Source organism: Pseudorca crassidens, chromosome 2 (assembly GCF_039906515.1).
Source record: "Pseudorca crassidens isolate mPseCra1 chromosome 2, mPseCra1.hap1, whole genome shotgun sequence".
Taxonomy (NCBI): domain Eukaryota; kingdom Metazoa; phylum Chordata; class Mammalia; order Artiodactyla; family Delphinidae; genus Pseudorca; species Pseudorca crassidens.
In genome coordinates this window covers 41,669,720-41,686,267 of record NC_090297.1, presented here as the reverse complement: position 1 = coordinate 41,686,267, position 16,548 = coordinate 41,669,720, and the positions used below count along the sequence as shown (strand labels likewise).

The following is a 16,548-nucleotide window of genomic DNA, read 5'->3' as shown; positions in this document are numbered from 1 at the left end:
AAAATAAAGGTTCTAAAACACTAGGAGAGTTTGTCATTTTCTCCCTGGTTTGTTTTGTGAAGAGGGAGGAGAGAAGGTGAGGAGGAACCCCTCCTGTTCCATGATTACATCCTACCCACTCATTTTCTCCTTTTCTCCTCTGCTTTTGATTTTTAGTGGCGGTCTTAACAGAATGTCAAGATCAATTTGCAGCATGGTTTAACTCAAGGTTTGCGTTCTGCCAGCAGCAGTTGTCCCTGCAAACAATGCCGTGTGTTCTTGTAACTTCAGAAGCTTTTAGAAGGATCATGGCAAGGGCAGCATCTAATGACTTTATTAGTGTAGGGTTTCAAAATGGGCTCGGTAATTGTTCATATCTCTTTGTCAGCAAGTCATAATTACTGCTCAGCATTGTCCAAGGGTGCACTTGTGAATAGTTTCCTAATAGTACTGAAAGGAAGGAAAAGAGGGAAAGGATAAAAGGTGATGGCCTCTTACAATTGAGAAGAAGCCAGTCTGTATATAGATGATGGCTAAACTGTTTATAATATATTCTTTACTCTTTTTAAAATAGACAATTATCCTTTTAAAAGTGTTCTTTGAGATAACTTTAAATTACCAGTTTACAAGCTTTTTAAACTCTGATTTGGATACTTCCCACACTATTACCTAATACTATAATCATAACTGCCTGGTGGTGCATGCATTGTATCTGAATCAAGCATTTGTGTAAAAAAAATTTATTTCCTTGACATTAATCGAATTAATGCTATTCGGGAAATATATATTTGACTCAGATAGAGTTGTCTGTTTTCACAGTCTACATGAAAACTGTTGTTAGGAAAGAACAATACAAGGTGATACTGTTGACAAGATAGTCCAAAAGAACATTTAAGTTTTTATCAAATCCAATTTTCCTCATGCACTAGACTTTTCTTGTTACTCTCTTGGCGTTCTTCTTGGCCTTTCTCCTAAACACTCTGTGCTTTGAGTATTCTAGGGATCTTGATTTTGAGAGTGATAGAATTGAAAGAATCGTTGCCTTTTCAAGATATATAAAGTTTGAGCTTCACACCAAGACTTCTCCCCTTTGTGCTGTGTTGCCAAACCCTTACCTGTTCTGTGACTCCCTGAAGTGTACTCATGTATAGTTATGTGCAAATATTCACTTCCAGTAGCTAGTTATTCTCGTATTTTAGGGTATACAGATTCAAATGAATATGACTGCCAGAGGTACTCGATCCAGTTTATATATATAGATTACAAAACATGAGTTATCTAATGAAATAAATTCTAAAAATAAGACATTTCCAAAATAAAATATTTTTTAAAGTAATATACCCCATCATGTCTTTTGCTTTTCTTCTTATCTGAAATTGATAAGATCTAAAGAGATTTGTTTTCTTAATTGCTTTGTCAATGTTGATAATTTTTATATTCATGATTGTTTCTGAAGAATCTTTACTCATCATGTCACCTATGCCATTTAAATTGGTAGCACATTTCTCTCTTTCATAAATACTGGTAGTAAAACAGTGAGAAAGCTGTAAAAGAAACATGTTAGTTCAGTCATGTAAAACCACCTATGGAAACTGGTTCCTCTGACATTTTTCCAGTATTTGCCTGTCAGTCTACATAGATGCGCAAAAAGGTTTTAGTGCCCAATAATCTTAATGATCAAATCTGCCAAATATACCACCAAAAATTGAAAGGGGAAATAACTGTTAGTCTGGAATTGGAGAGTGAGGTGAAATCCTATTTCTTACATGTTTGGGTAATTTGTTAGGGAATAGGTTTGGTATCCTTTCCTTCAGCATATGTTTGTATCTTTGTATTTGATTGCATTCTAGTAATAAAGTGACAGTTTTATATTATTTACAAATAAAGAGTTAACTGTAGGGATTTTTAAACAGCCATCCATTAATTTATCTGCTGTTGGCTGACTCAGTCTGTAGCCACAGCAACAATTTTTTAAATCCTCCTAAATTGTTGTCTTCTGCGTATCTTTCCTTTCCTCAATATGTGATCAGCACCAAGAAAGTCCTCTTTAACATACTTCTCTACAGATCTCAACTAAGGAAGGGATGAGGCAAGTTTATATGAACAATAAAGATGCTATGACTATTATATCTCAATATGAGAAATTATATTTCCCAGTCCCACTTTCAAATAAGGTATTGGAGGTTCTGAGCTGCTCCCAAATAAGTTACTTAATTAACAGCCACAGCAACAAAAATTTATTATTTGGACATTACAAAAGCTATGTAAGTATTATTTATTAGTTCCTAAAGCAAAACCTATTCACATTTAAACATGTCAGTTGCTATTCTTAAAAGACTGATTTTCAATACAACTGTTTCTTCACTGTTTACATGTGGACAGTCATATGTCAGTCATAAAATGTAGGGCAGTTAAGAGGTAAGAGTCAGTCTAGGATTATGAAAAACAAGGGGTTATTAGGCAAGTGGTATAACATATCTAGATTTTTTTTCTTCTGTGAAAATGGGGGAGGGGTGACCCTATTTGAACTTTTTATCTCTAAAATTCTGTGACTTTCTGATGACTTGAACACATAGTTTTCAATATAAGCAAGATTAAAAATGAATGTTAGTAAAGTTTGTAAGTAGATTGTAGCATACTGCCCTTACCAGCTTGTGATCTAGTCAGAGTGACCTTAGTGGGCTATAGCTAAGGAAGCCACAGTCATTTTCCACCTCTTACACCAATAAAGGCATCTTCCTTACCCTTAGAATTGTCCTTCAAGCTCTTGCTATTTGTGATGGGAGCTTCTAGAGTGTCAATAGCTAAGATCAAGATTAACACCACTGCTTTAAAAAAACACACACATAACTGCAATCATTAAGCCCCAGCTATGTGTCAGACACTATATATATATATGAGCTCATTTAATCCTCACGCTATATACATTACCCCATTTAACCACAATTCTGCAAGGTAAATGGCAAAGTCCAATTTCACATGTGAGGAAACTATTTTTGGCTCAGAGAAATTCTGTAACTTACCCAAGGTCATGCAAGTGATTGTACCAGATATAAATCCCAGATCTACCTGTGCTTTTCTGCTACATAATGCTTCTTGTCCCATGACCTTGTCAAGCTGGATTATTACCAGCAAAGTTGTACTAAATAACTGTGCATAGCCCTGTGGGAGATATAAGAGAAGTATAAGACATGGATCTTTTGCTCAGGTAACAAATAAACATGGAATTCACCAAATCTTAGAGTTGTGGGCTAGAAGCATTCTTAGTTAACATCCAGTTTGCAACTGTGCAGGCATTTTTCCCTATATTATGTCTAACTGATATTACTACAGTCTCTACCTGAATACTGCTAGGGACAGAGAAATGAAAGCTTCAAAAGATAGTGTATCTTTGAGCTGCTCTAAAAGCCGGGAAAGGTTTTTGCTATAGTGCTTCTTCCCATAGAGAGTTTCTGCAACTTTCTCCCTTTTGGTTCTAGTTTTGGCCTTGGAATTACCTGGAATAAGCCTAACTTCTCTTCTTCATTATAGTCTTTTATCAGTTTAACCACAGCTATCTTGTCTGTCTTAATTTTCTTACCTTTCCAACCAAGATATATTTATTTCTTCCATTGTTCCTCGTATGGTAGGGTGTCTAGACCTAGTCCATTCTAAAGGGGCCCAGAATCGAGCATAATGCTTCAGAGGAAATTTGTCTGATGCTATGCTCAATTCTAGTCTGTAATTTTATTATTGGCTCCTATTGAACTGAAGGAGTCAACTAAAATTCCCTAGCAGTATTTCAGGTATGGGATGGTCCAGAATGGGCTGGGTCTGAGTTGTTATTAAACCAGATCTCTGCCATTGACAAGATTTTTTGAAGTTTGGATTCTATTAACTCTCCCAAATTTTATCACTCATAAACAATAACTGAACTTCTTATCATCTCTACTCCTGTTATCATTCTTGATACTTCTCTCAGTTCCCAGACCTGTCCAACTCCAGAGAAACTTTTTTCTTCTCTTTATTCACCACACTTAGGTGTGGTCATAAATAGAAACTGTATCACCTTATATATTTGGATTTCAAACATCTGGCTCTGACCAGCACTTCCTTTTCTACTCACTTGCTCAGTGTCACCAGTGCTAAAATTTTTTTTGTCTTATCATGCCCTTCAACCTATTGACCCATACCACTTCACTCCATCCACCCTTTCCTGTGTCCAACCTTCATTTCCTTCCTTGTCCTAATTAAATTTTAAGGTCCATCATGATCACTTCCTTGTAATACTTTAAACTCCCTCATCTCTGTCTTCCTCCATTGCATTCAATTTGTTAAACCCAACTATTCACCTTCCTTTTGCCTGTGCCTGGCAGTTGAACATTGCTGGAGATGATCACTCCACCTGATTTTTAAAAAAAATAAACACAAGCTAAGTTTTATATATAAACACTGAATTCAACTCTAATTCTGGCAGCTAAAGGAGAAAAAGGAAATGTGATAGGCATATCCTCATTCATTCATCTATCCATACAATGTATATTTATTGAGTTTCTATTATGCACCAGGTACTATGCCTTAGAGTTTGCAGATTACCATTTAAAATTCTCATTGTCTGATAAAAGGAAGCCTAATAGTTCATCTCAAAATTTCCTGGCACTGAATTCAAGGAAGAATTTTATTGCATGATTTTTTATTTGACAATCATTAGGAAATATAATAAACAGTTATTTTTCTACTGTTGTTTTGTGTAAAATAGATCACTTTAAATAGATGTTTCTTATATCACTCCCCTGTAAAAACAGAGAGCTCCATGTTAAATCATTTTTCAGTAAAGGTAGCTCTTTAGGTGATATGGCCCTTAGATATTCCTTTTTTTCGTGATCTAACTCATAACAGGTATAGAGCTTAGAGAAAAAGCCTACGTAGTAAACTTGTTCATTCAGCTCTTTCTGTCAGACATCAGCTGTCTCAAATGAGCCTTTGTCAAGAGCTGGGTTGTAATTGATTCTTTCTTGAAAGCTTTGATAAGTGACTGAAGTGCTAATACTCTGTGCTGTTGGTCATTTATGTTTTAAAGACTTTTCTCCTATGTATAAGATTTCTACTAATGCTCTCCCACATTTCTTTTATCCATTAGAATAATAGTTCTTTTCAAATACATAAGGAAATTGTGTATAAATGTCAGGGTTTCAAGAGAAGCCAACCAACTCTGAAAAATTTTTGTATAATAATGCTGAACAATTTGTATATAATAATAAAATCACAATGTCTCCAAATTTTGCAGGAGGAAAACAGAGAACATAGCATGAAAATATATGTGTATATCTTCAGTCTCTACCTTAGAGTAGGGAATAATCTTATGATGATTCTGTAGAAGTTATACAGCAATATAATACATTTGTTCAGTGATAAGAGTCTGAGATTTGCTGTTAAAACTTATTTTAGGAAACATTTTGCCATATCCATAATTTGGGGGAAGGGGAGATAAAAGAAAAGCCAATTTTGACTCTGAAGCATATAAAAGGAAGGAAGAAGAGGTATTGATTAATCCACAGACCAATTCCAAAAGTAGGCCTCATTACCTTCACTTTATATGTGAGAAAACTAAGGCTCAGAAAGATTAAGTTATCCAAAGAAACAACTAGTGGGCTTCCCTGGCGGTGCAGTGGTTGAGAGTCCGCCTGCCGATGCAGGGGACACGGGTTGTGCCCCGGTCCGGGAAGATCCCACATGCCACGGAGCGGCTGGGCCCGTGAGCCATGGCCACTGAGCCTGCGCGTCTGGAGCCTGTGCTCCGCAACGGGGGAGGCCACAACAGTGAGAGGCCCGCGTACCGCAAAAAAAAGAAAAAAAAAAGAAACAACTAGTAAGTGACAAAATCAGGTTTATTTGACTCCAAAGTCTTTGTTCTTCCCACAATATTATGCTGCTTGCAGTAATTCCTACTTTCTCTAATATGTTAATATTTGGATACTTTACACCTCTTCTAAGTCACATTTTCAGTCAGTGGGTGGTGACAAGATGAAATTATGTAAAAACTGCAGTATGCTAAAAGTCAGGAGGGGAGCTTAGAGTATGAACTTGTGGACAATACCTGCTATTTTGAAATGGGACCAAGTGACCTATCAAGGTAGAAGCACAGTGAAAGAGGCCTGGGAGACCATGATAATTCATACCAACTAACTGTCCTAGTTAAACTGATTTCAGCAAAGTAGTTGGAAGAGGAAAAGGAAGGTTGTATGGTCAACATTGTCATGGTGGAGATAAAGGTTACTAAAGCATGAACTGGCCCTTTCATGTAACACATACATACTGTTTGGCAGTAGGTGCTAGGAATGCAGAGGTGAATAAGAGATAATCCTCCTAATAGCAGTCCAGGAGCACTATCTTGGAACAGAAAGTTCTCCCTGATTTCTAAACTCCCATTCCGTTCTCTGATTTTTTCCAGCACTTAATCTGAACTAATAAATCTAGCCCCCAGTTATATATCAGATTATGTTTCCTGTTTGAGGCTATAACCCTAAATATTCTTAGTGTCTTAAGGACACAAACCATGTCTTACCTTGTTGTATATTTCATAGGCCCTCATAAATAACGATCAATTGGTAAAAGGCAGAACACAGAAGAAATATTATCTGGCATTTAACATAAATTTGCCCTCTTGTATAGCCCGTGGAAAATGAATCTTCTCTTTACATTGCTAGAGAAAGAATTTCTGCATTTGACATTGGGTTCAATGTTCTCTGTTATCTCTCCCAACTTAAAATAAAATGGGGTACTTACATGTTTATGTTCTTACTCTTGGTGAGAAGGCAGCCAATTATCTATTTATTTATGATTATTGTCCCTCCAAAAAAATTAGTATAAATCAGTCCCTATAGATTAGTTACAGCCCTGTCATTAAACTGTCAGTGCCTCAAAGCCTTTCCACTAGAGTGATTTATAGATGACAACAAGGAGATATTTGTGTTTTCTTTTTAACTCTGACTACTAGTCTATTAAGACAATTTAGCAGTTTACTGTTACTGGGTAGTCTTAAACCACAGACAGGTGAGAGATGCTTTTCAGATTAAATCTTCCCAAAGTGTCATCCTGTGTTTTCTTAAATTTGCCTTTAGTTTGGCTGTGTTCTCTAACATGGATACAATATTTGCATTTGCGCGGAGAGGCATTATACTATCCTTTTAGAAAACAATTTGGCAATATGAACCACTAATCATTAAATGATTCTATACCTTTTTACCCTATAATTCCACTTCACAGACAGGCTTTTTTCCCTAAGGAAATACTTTAAGAATTTATGTAAGTATTTTTTATAATGATAAAAAAACTAGAAAGAAAAATGTAGCTGTAGGTGAATAGCTATGAATATAACAGCTTATACATCTACACAATGGAATATTATTCAACCATTTAACATGCTGGTTCATTACTATCATATAGAAGGCTAAAAAACTGTATCCAACTAAACACTGATTACCACAAAAAGGAAAAGATATATTTGAGCAAAAAGACTGATAAGAAATAGACAAATGTGATTAACATTGTGTTAAAAGTTTGGGATTTCATGCAATTTTTCTTTATTTTTATAAGAGAGTTACTATCTTACTTTCAAATTATTTATTGATTGGGCAATACATTCACTTTAATCAAAACTCAAAAGTTGTAGAAAGGTATGTAATGAAAAGTCTCCTACTTATCCTTGTTTCTAAGTTACCTTTTCTAGAGGTAATGTTTTAAGTTTCTTATTTGTCCATCCAGAGATTATTTTATATGTAAGCAAACAAATATATAATTATTTTTCCCCAGTTTTACACAAATGGTAAGCACTATTTAACACCCTGCTTTTCCCACTAACATTATATCTTAAAAGATAGTTCATATCAGTTCATAAAGAACCCTTTCTATTTTATGGCTACATAGTATTCCTTTGAATTCTATAAGGTACTATAATTTATTTAACTAGATCCTAGTGGTTGACATTTGGGTTATGCCCAATATTCTGCTATTACAAGCTTACAGTAAATAACTATGCACATATGTTTCCATCTGAAACTACATCTGTGGATTAAATTCCCAGTTGTAGGAGTGCTAGATTAAGAGTTTGTGCATATTTAATTTTAATAGACACTGGCAAATTGCCCACAAAGGAGTTGGTACCAATTTCACTCCTACTAACAGTGTACAGTAGTGCCTGTTTCCCTGTAACCTTGCCAATGCAAGGTGTTACCAAAATTTTTTTGTCTTTACTAATCTGACAGATGAAAAATGGTTTCTTAGTGTACCTTTAATTAGGACTTACTCATTATGAGCTATTTTGAGTATTTTTTCACATGTTCATGAGCCATTACTGTTTCCATTTCTTGAAGCTGTCTTTATATATTATTTGTGGATCTTTTCCTAATTGTTTGTTAAGAGTTCTTTATATATTAAGGAAATTAGCCCTTTTTCTGTAGTTCGAAATTCAGAATTTTTTCCCCTGTTCATCATTTATCTTTTGGCCGAGTTATGGTGTTTGTTACCGTGTGAAAATAGTCGAAATTATCAATTGTGTCTTTTATGCTTTACTCTGCTTCAGCTATACTAACCTTCTTGTCACCTTTCAAATATGCTAGATACTCTCCAACTTTAAGGTCTTTGTTTTTGCTGTTCTCTCTGCCTGGAATTCTCTTCCTAGAGACATGTGTTCCGCTTCCTCCTTCACCTCTTTTGAATCCTTGATCAAATATCAACTTCTCAGTGAGACCTGACTTCTCTATTTAATATTGCAAACCACCCCCCACCCGGCCTTGTTTTTCCTCCATCACCCGGAGCTCACAGACTGTAATTTTGTGTCACATCGAATTGCAGCTCACCTATACAAATGAAGCAAGTGAGAATTATCATCTTCAATGTGGTCATCACCTCAGGAGACTAGACACTTGGTCCAGTGAATATGCCATTGCCCAAAACATTTAGGGAACAACTTCTTTAAAAGCTACCTTCAGAGAGAGCTTAAAGCCTTTCAAGGAAAGCAGTCCTGCGTCCTAAAAGCGGTATTTCTCAAAGTGTGTTCCATTAACCACTTATATCAGAATCACCTTGCATGGGGTTGGGAGCTTATTAAAAAGGCAGTTTCCTGGGCCTTACCCCACATCTGTTGAATCAGAATCTCTGGGGGATGGGGCTGAGGAACTTGCCTTTTGAATAAACTTCGTAGGTGATTCCTAGGCCATTAAAGGTTGCAAATCACTGCCATTATAGTCAGTGTCTTCCAGCTTGTTTACCTAACTCATTTTGAACCAAAGACTTAGGACTATTTCAAAAAATCAAAGCCACCCTTAAAGGACAAAGGCACATATGCCAGTGGTGCTGAAGATCATCTCAGGGAATGAGCTGAACAATGGATAGGCATGCAGACTTGTGGAAATGATGTTGTGGAAGGAGACAAAAGCCTTTGGCTGGTTTTGGTATGCTTGACAATGCTAGCACCTTGATAAGTCTTACTTCACACGTTAAAGGACCTTGGCTTTAACTTCCCTATTAAAAGGAAAAGAAGAAGAAAGGAGAATTGTGTGTTGGCTAGATAGGTATGATCTCTAAGGTCCTTTCTCTATTTTGTGTTCTGGTTATTCTACTGTTGTACATAAATGTTTTTGAACCAACCCTAAACACATGAATGAATATGTATAAGTAATGAGACTTATTACTATAGCAAAAACTGCAAGCTTGGTTTGCTTTAAAGAGAAGAGCCTCCTTAAATCAAAGTGACTTCAAAAGAAGTAGTATAAAAAACAAACAACAACAACCAAAAAACACTTGGCAACCCATATTGGAAAAGTCCTATAGTACTGTTGAATGTGAATTTCTTCTGCTCAATGACCTTTCGTTTTGGACAAATGGTTCACACATTATCAGAAAGACATTTAATGTGCTTAATGATTCAAGGGTAAGCAGCCAGGAATTGTGATACTGATTCTTGGTTTTAAATTAGTTAACATTACTAAACATAAATTGCAGCATTTATAATTGTACTTACTTATTTCTCAAATATCAATACCTACCCTTTCATTCTCTGAATGAAAATAAAACCAATGACTGTATTTGTCTAGTCAACAATTCTTTCATGCTATGTCTTACTATGCAAAAAATCTTTCAGTGTTGGCCCATAGGTATAAGTTACCATTTTAATCCTGAAAATAATTATGATAAAAATGTGAAATATCATGATGCATTTAATAATGATTAAATAGCTACCAATTTTAAGGGCCTACCATATTCTAAGCACAATTCTGAGTACTTTCTGTAACTTACAAGAATATAGGTATTTTAAAGATGTGTTATTTCCAGTTTATATATGAGGTTCCTTTAAACTTATGGAAGTCACATTGAAATGCATAATCAGGAAGCCTCACACTAAGAGGCTTAGCAGTTTTGTAGCCTCCATTTTTTATCAAACGTGCCTCTTTACATTACCTGGTATACAGTAGGTAGGCAGTAAGTGTTTGTGGAATTTCATCACCCTCCCCCGAAATTGCTGTGTTTCTTTTTTTTTAAAAAAGAAGATGTTGGGGGTAGGAGTTTATTATTTAATTTATTTATTTTTGCTGTGTTGCGTCTTCGTTTCTGTGGGCTTTCTCTAGTTGTGGCAAGCGGGGGGGGCCACTCTTCATCGCGGTGCGCGGGCCTCTCACCATCGTGGCCTCTCTTGTTGCGGAGCACAGGCTCCAGACACGCAGGCTCAGTAGTTGTGGCTCACGGGCCTAGTTGCTCCGCGGCATGGGGGATCCTCCCAGGCCAGGGCTCGAACCCGTGTCCCCTGCATCGGCAGGCGGACTCTCAACCACTGCGCCACCAGGGAAGCCCCTTGCTGTGTTTCTTTTAGTATGTATTTTATGTTGAAGTACAGTTTAGTAAAAGTCACTGACTTATGTAATTATGAGTTTGATTGAAAGAACTAAACTATATCCTGTTTTGAATTAAAATGAGATTACTTTTTCGTATATCTGATTTATTAGTAATCCTCGTTTCCATTAGCAAGATAGAAATGATCTCTGCTTCAGAGACTGAAAATTTTACTAATGATTAATATACGCTAGCCATCAGATGTTCTGTTTATTTTTCTCCCCAAACTTTAGATTAAAACCACTTTATCTTATCTTTCCAATTTTAGCCTTCTAATAGCAAGAATTGGTGAATATTAGCTACTAATTATGTTTTTTCTTTTCTTTCCTTTTGGGCACGCCGGACGGCATGCAGAGTCTTAGCTCCCCTACCAGGGATTGAACCCACACCCCCTTCAGTGGCAACACAGCGTCCTAACCATTGTACCTCCAGGGAATTCCCTATATCTTGTTTCTTTACCAAAGCCAGAGTGTGAGGCTTCCCGCTCCTTCTCCCCACCACCTCCACCACAACCTACCCACCCACCCCTCCAGGGACCAGTGAGTTGCAGGAATGCAATTGCTGTGGAAATCATTTCTCCCTTAATGACACCTGACTCTGATGAACACCATATGCAGTTCGATTGACAAGTTTGGTGCTGCCACTAGATGCATTGGCACACTTTTATATCTTCACAAGGAAGAAATACCACAAATATGAGAACCACATTTGTTCTCTTAAAACAACTTGTTTTTCCCATGTTTGATTTTGCTCTAATGTTTTGAACTGGATTTTTGCTGCTGGTAGTGTGCTGCGAATGGTAACTTTGTGTTGTGAATGATCTTGAGAGGAAGAAGCAGAACCTCCCAGCCATGAGAAAGATTTGATATTTGTGTTGTGAAGGTCTTGTAAATTATAATGGAAGGAACTGACAAGTAGGAATTTTTTAATTTGGGGCTGTCCATTGGCCCTACAGGCTGTCGATGATTGCAATTTGAAAATCTCAAAGTAAACATGATCATAGGAGATTAATCAAATTAATTAAACTTTTAACAAAGTCTCTCTTCGATTAGAACAGATTGTTAGTTAAGGCCACTAGAAAACATCAGCCGGCTGTGTGATCCCTTTATATTTCTCAACTGCTTCTTAAATATTAGAATGATTTGCTAATACCTGGTAGAAAACTGATCACTGTGCTTTTTATAGTAATTGAATGGCTTAATGGTTAATGTGATGTTGAAAGCTGTACCTCCCTTGAATATGTTTCGTGTAGTTTTGAAATTTATGTTATATATTAATTTAAACCAAATAAGATACCCACATTTTCATAATTATTTTCTCTTCTAGCTCATTTTCACAGAAAGGGGATTTGGGATGTACACAGTTGCCAGACAAAATTGTCTTGAAATCAAATTCTTAAAACCACTAAGCCAACCTGCCTGCTTGCCTCCCTTCTTTTCTTCCTTCCTTCCTGACTTCTTTCCTTCCTTCCTTTTTTGGGGGTCTCCTCTTTGGCTAGTATTTAATATCACTTGTGAGGCTAGTGCTGTGATGGCCATCTACTGTGTGGTATCCACTTAATCCATTGATGTGAAAGCAACAAGGACTTATTTTCTCCCTTTTGTAGGAAATGGCATTCCAACTGTTTTTTGACATCTTTAATTTTAGAGGTTGCCAATGATCAGATCAGGGTCGAGACTGACTTCAAATATTTTAGTAAGAAGCAGAAAGAAAAATGAGATCCTAACTTTCTAGTCTCCTGATCTACACATCTCCATTGATGAATTAAAGCTATATGGGTGTGAAATTTGGTATGAAGACTTAGGCTGCTTGAGCACCTTTTATCCCATAATAGTTGTGGAATGTGAAGATCTGAATTTTCATGGGGGCACTGATATTTCATGGCCAACAATTGCTTTTTTAAAGGCCTTGTCATTTCAGATTGCCATGGGGTCCGGTTATTGCTGCTCTAAATGTGTATATGAACCTGCCTCCCAATGAACTTATTGCAGTGGTGCTAACTTGTCTTGACACTCTTGCCAACAGTTCTAGTGGCCCTGTGTGTAGTCACCGCACAGGTTTTGTGGAGGATTCAGCCTAAACTTCTGGGATGAATTTCTATGGACAAGAAATATACTGGCTTTAAAAATTAAGAGGTTTGATTCTGTTTTGAATATGGATATCAAATGAATCTGAGCACATGACATTTTAATGCCGTTTGTCTTTTCAAATAGATTTGCTTTCTAATGCATGTGATGACAAGACTTTGCTCATCAGCTAGAACATACATTTCAGAGGAGTTGTTACCTAAAATATTATCATAAGGCATAAGAAAACACACGATTTAAGTTGCCTTTCATGAACATAATTAAGAATTAATAAGCCAGTACCAGTGGCTAGTCCCCAGAATTTCCACTCTTTTGCCTTTTGTGACCTGTGTTATTAAAAGTCCATTATTTTTACAGACTTTATTAAATTGGATCTTATTAAAGCATTCTATATTTGCATTTGGTCTTTCATAATTCATTATTATTATGACATTTACTTTTTACCATCAGATCTGAAAACATATCATAAGCTACCCTTTTCTCTTGAAAGAAATGCTAATTTCAAACAGTCCTCTAATAGAAGAGAAAAGCTTTATCAGTTTTTTCATTTATTCCAGATCGTGTTAAGAATACTAATGCTAGACTTCAGTATGCTAATATCTCTGAGCTTTTTTTGGTCAAAAGCTTAGAATTATTATTTTTATCCCATACCAAGTATGAAACTAGAAGACCTCCTACTACTGGAGAAAACACAATTCTAAAGTACAATTCTTGATTCTAAGGACTTGTGAAAATGTTGCTAGATCCTGTTTAGACTAGGATGATGCCGGTTAATTTAACTTTTACCACCCGATATTTGTCCTCTTTAAGAAATTTTTCCTCTTAAAATTCATTTTGTTTGTTTTTCTCATAGTTTAGGGTAATATAGGGTGTGTGGCCTGCTTTTCTGTAGGATAATCATTTCTATACCATTTATGATGTAGTTGAAAACTTAATACAGTAATATTTTACACATTGATATCAGACTGTCTAATTTTAATATAGCTAATAAAACACAATGAATTTTTTCTTAGCGTAGTGATAAATTTATTAAACTCTGAAATGAAACTAACTTTGGATTTTGTATCATTTTAGATTTCTGACAATGTGCAATAGACACTTTGGCAGCGTTGTTGCACAAACCATTCGGACTCAAAAAACAGATCAGTTTCCACTTTTTCTGATTATTATGGGAAAGCGATCATCTAATGAAGTGTTAAATGTGATACAAGGTAAAGTACATATCACAAGGGAAGTAGAGTGTCTCCTTATGTATGTGATAACCTTGTAATATTTACCATCAAAGCTGAAAGTAATTCTCTGTATTGGTAAATATCTTTGCATTTTAAAATATAGAACACCCGGAAAAAGAATATCTTCAAAAAGTATAGGTGCGGGCTTCCCTGGTGGCGCAGTGGTTGGGAGTCCGCCCGCCGATGCAGGGGGCGCGCGTTCGTGCCCCGGTCTGGGAGGATCCCGCGTGCCGCGGAGCGGCTGGGCCCGTGGGCCGTGGGCCGTGACCTCTGGGCCTGCGTGTCCGGAGCCTGTGCTCCGCAATGGGAGAGGCCGCGACAGTGAGAGGCCCTCGTACCGCAAAAAAAAAAAAAAAAAAAAAAAAGTATAGGTGCTATGAAATATGCTTCATGAAAATCCAACAGAAACATCTTAATAAAACTGCACAGCCCTTGGGACATAGGATAATCATGTTAAATATTCAGAATTGCTAAATTTTCTAAACTAGAAATTAAGCCATAATCAGTCATCAAATATGATATTTCATTCATACACACACACACACACACACACACACACACACACACACACATATATGTTTCTTGTTGTAATGTTGATTGGTTGAAGGAAATCCTTATCTTTAGTTATCTGGAAAAACCAGTGACTGGATATTGTGAATTGAATAGTTCACAGTGGCAGTCATTTCTCCTCATTTGTGTGAATCCACGTCTAGAATGCAACCCTGAGGTGTGAAGCTATAGGATGCCTGTCAATTTAATCACAGTGCACACATTCTTTACCAAAAAAATGAGTGATATTTTTTATGTTACTAATGTATCCTAAGGATTAGTATAAAAAATTCCTTTATACATGGCAAAGCTTACATTGAAAACAGTATCTTTTCTATGCCACAGGGAAAAGGATGTTTCAGATGCTCCAAGCTAAAGCTTGTGTCTGAGATACTTAATTTCTGCCCCTATTTAAGTCACAAGTTCTTTAGCAGATAATGTAATGGAGGAAGGGGTATAAATTCAAGTGCCTTTAAAACTCAAATAAAACAAAACCTCTGGTATTTTATGTTTTCTCTATAGCTAGAGCATTCACTTTCACAAACAATGTTAAAGAAGACCTGCTGCAGGAACAAAATGCATAGAGTAAATAGATAATGAAGATAATATTTCATTCCTGTTTTCATATTAATTAATCATATTAATTAATTTCATATTAATTAAGATAATATTTCATTCCTGTTTGCTGTAGTATTTCCAGCAATATTACAGTCAGTAGTGGTTCTCAAAGCATGGTCCATGGGCCCTAGAGGTCCCCTAGATCCTTTCAGGGAATCTACAAGGTCTATTTTTGATAGACTCTTTTTTTTTACTGTATTGACATTTGTACTAAGTGGCACAAAATCAGTGCTGTGTAAAACTGCTGGCATCTTAGCACAAATCAAGGCCATGACACAGAACTGTACTGGTAGTCATATTTTTCACCTCCATGTATGTGCATTTTTTTAAATTATTATTTTATTAATTTTTAACCGTCTTTACAGTTTGTGTGACGCAATGGGCAGACATTTCTCCAGGATGAACAAAGTGAGTCTGTTACTTCAAGAAAAAGAACTGACAACATTTGTTGCCAATGATAAAATTTGAGTTTTTAAGCAAAAAGTTATATCCTCCATTTAAGATTGACAGCTTAAATACTTTTCTGGTGATGTCAATGGTGATGATAATAAATGTGATTTTTTTGATATCATAAAATTAGATGTGTCAACATTCAGAAGAAATGCATGACTCCGTGAACCAATATTTTCCAAATGACCAATGCATAATGTTATAAACTCATGCATGAGTAAAAGATCCATTCAAAGGGCAAAATAGGCCAGTGGATTTTAATATAACAAAGTACAATAAGTTCATTGATAACGGTTTCAAATTCCTCACATACCTAACCTTGAAAAAAATTCCACTTGTCAGTTTGGGTGTATTAAAGAAAAATATCTACAATTATCTATTAAAATACTCCTCCTTTTTCCAATTATATATCTGTGTGAGGCCATAATTGCTTCATAAATTTCAACCAAGACAACACATTATAGCTGGTTTAATGTAGATATAGATATGAGAATCCAGTTGCATTTTATTAAACCAGACATTAAAGAAATTTGCAAAAATGTTAAAAAAAAGTACATTCTTCTCACTGAACTTTTTCGTTTGGAACATATAGTTATTTTTCATAAATGTGATATTTATATTAACAAATTATGGGTGGTTTTTTTTTTGATGTTGGGGGTAGGAGTTTAGTAATTTATTTATTTATTTTTGCTGTGTTGGGTCTTCATTTCTGTGCGAGGGCTTTCTCTAGTTGTGGCAAGCGGGGGCCACTCTTCATCGCGGTGCGC

General features: G+C 36.0%; 1 protein-coding gene across 1 annotated transcript in view; it reads left to right on the top strand.

The window, feature by feature from the left end:
* FAF1 (Fas associated factor 1) overlaps positions 1–16,548 on the top strand; it is a 493,406-nt gene that overhangs the window by 387,876 nt on the left and 88,982 nt on the right. Inside the window, exon 14 of the mRNA XM_067726079.1 lies at positions 14,007–14,143. Coding sequence (XP_067582180.1) covers positions 14,007–14,143 — 137 coding nt within the window. The remainder of the gene's footprint in view (positions 1–14,006; positions 14,144–16,548) is intronic.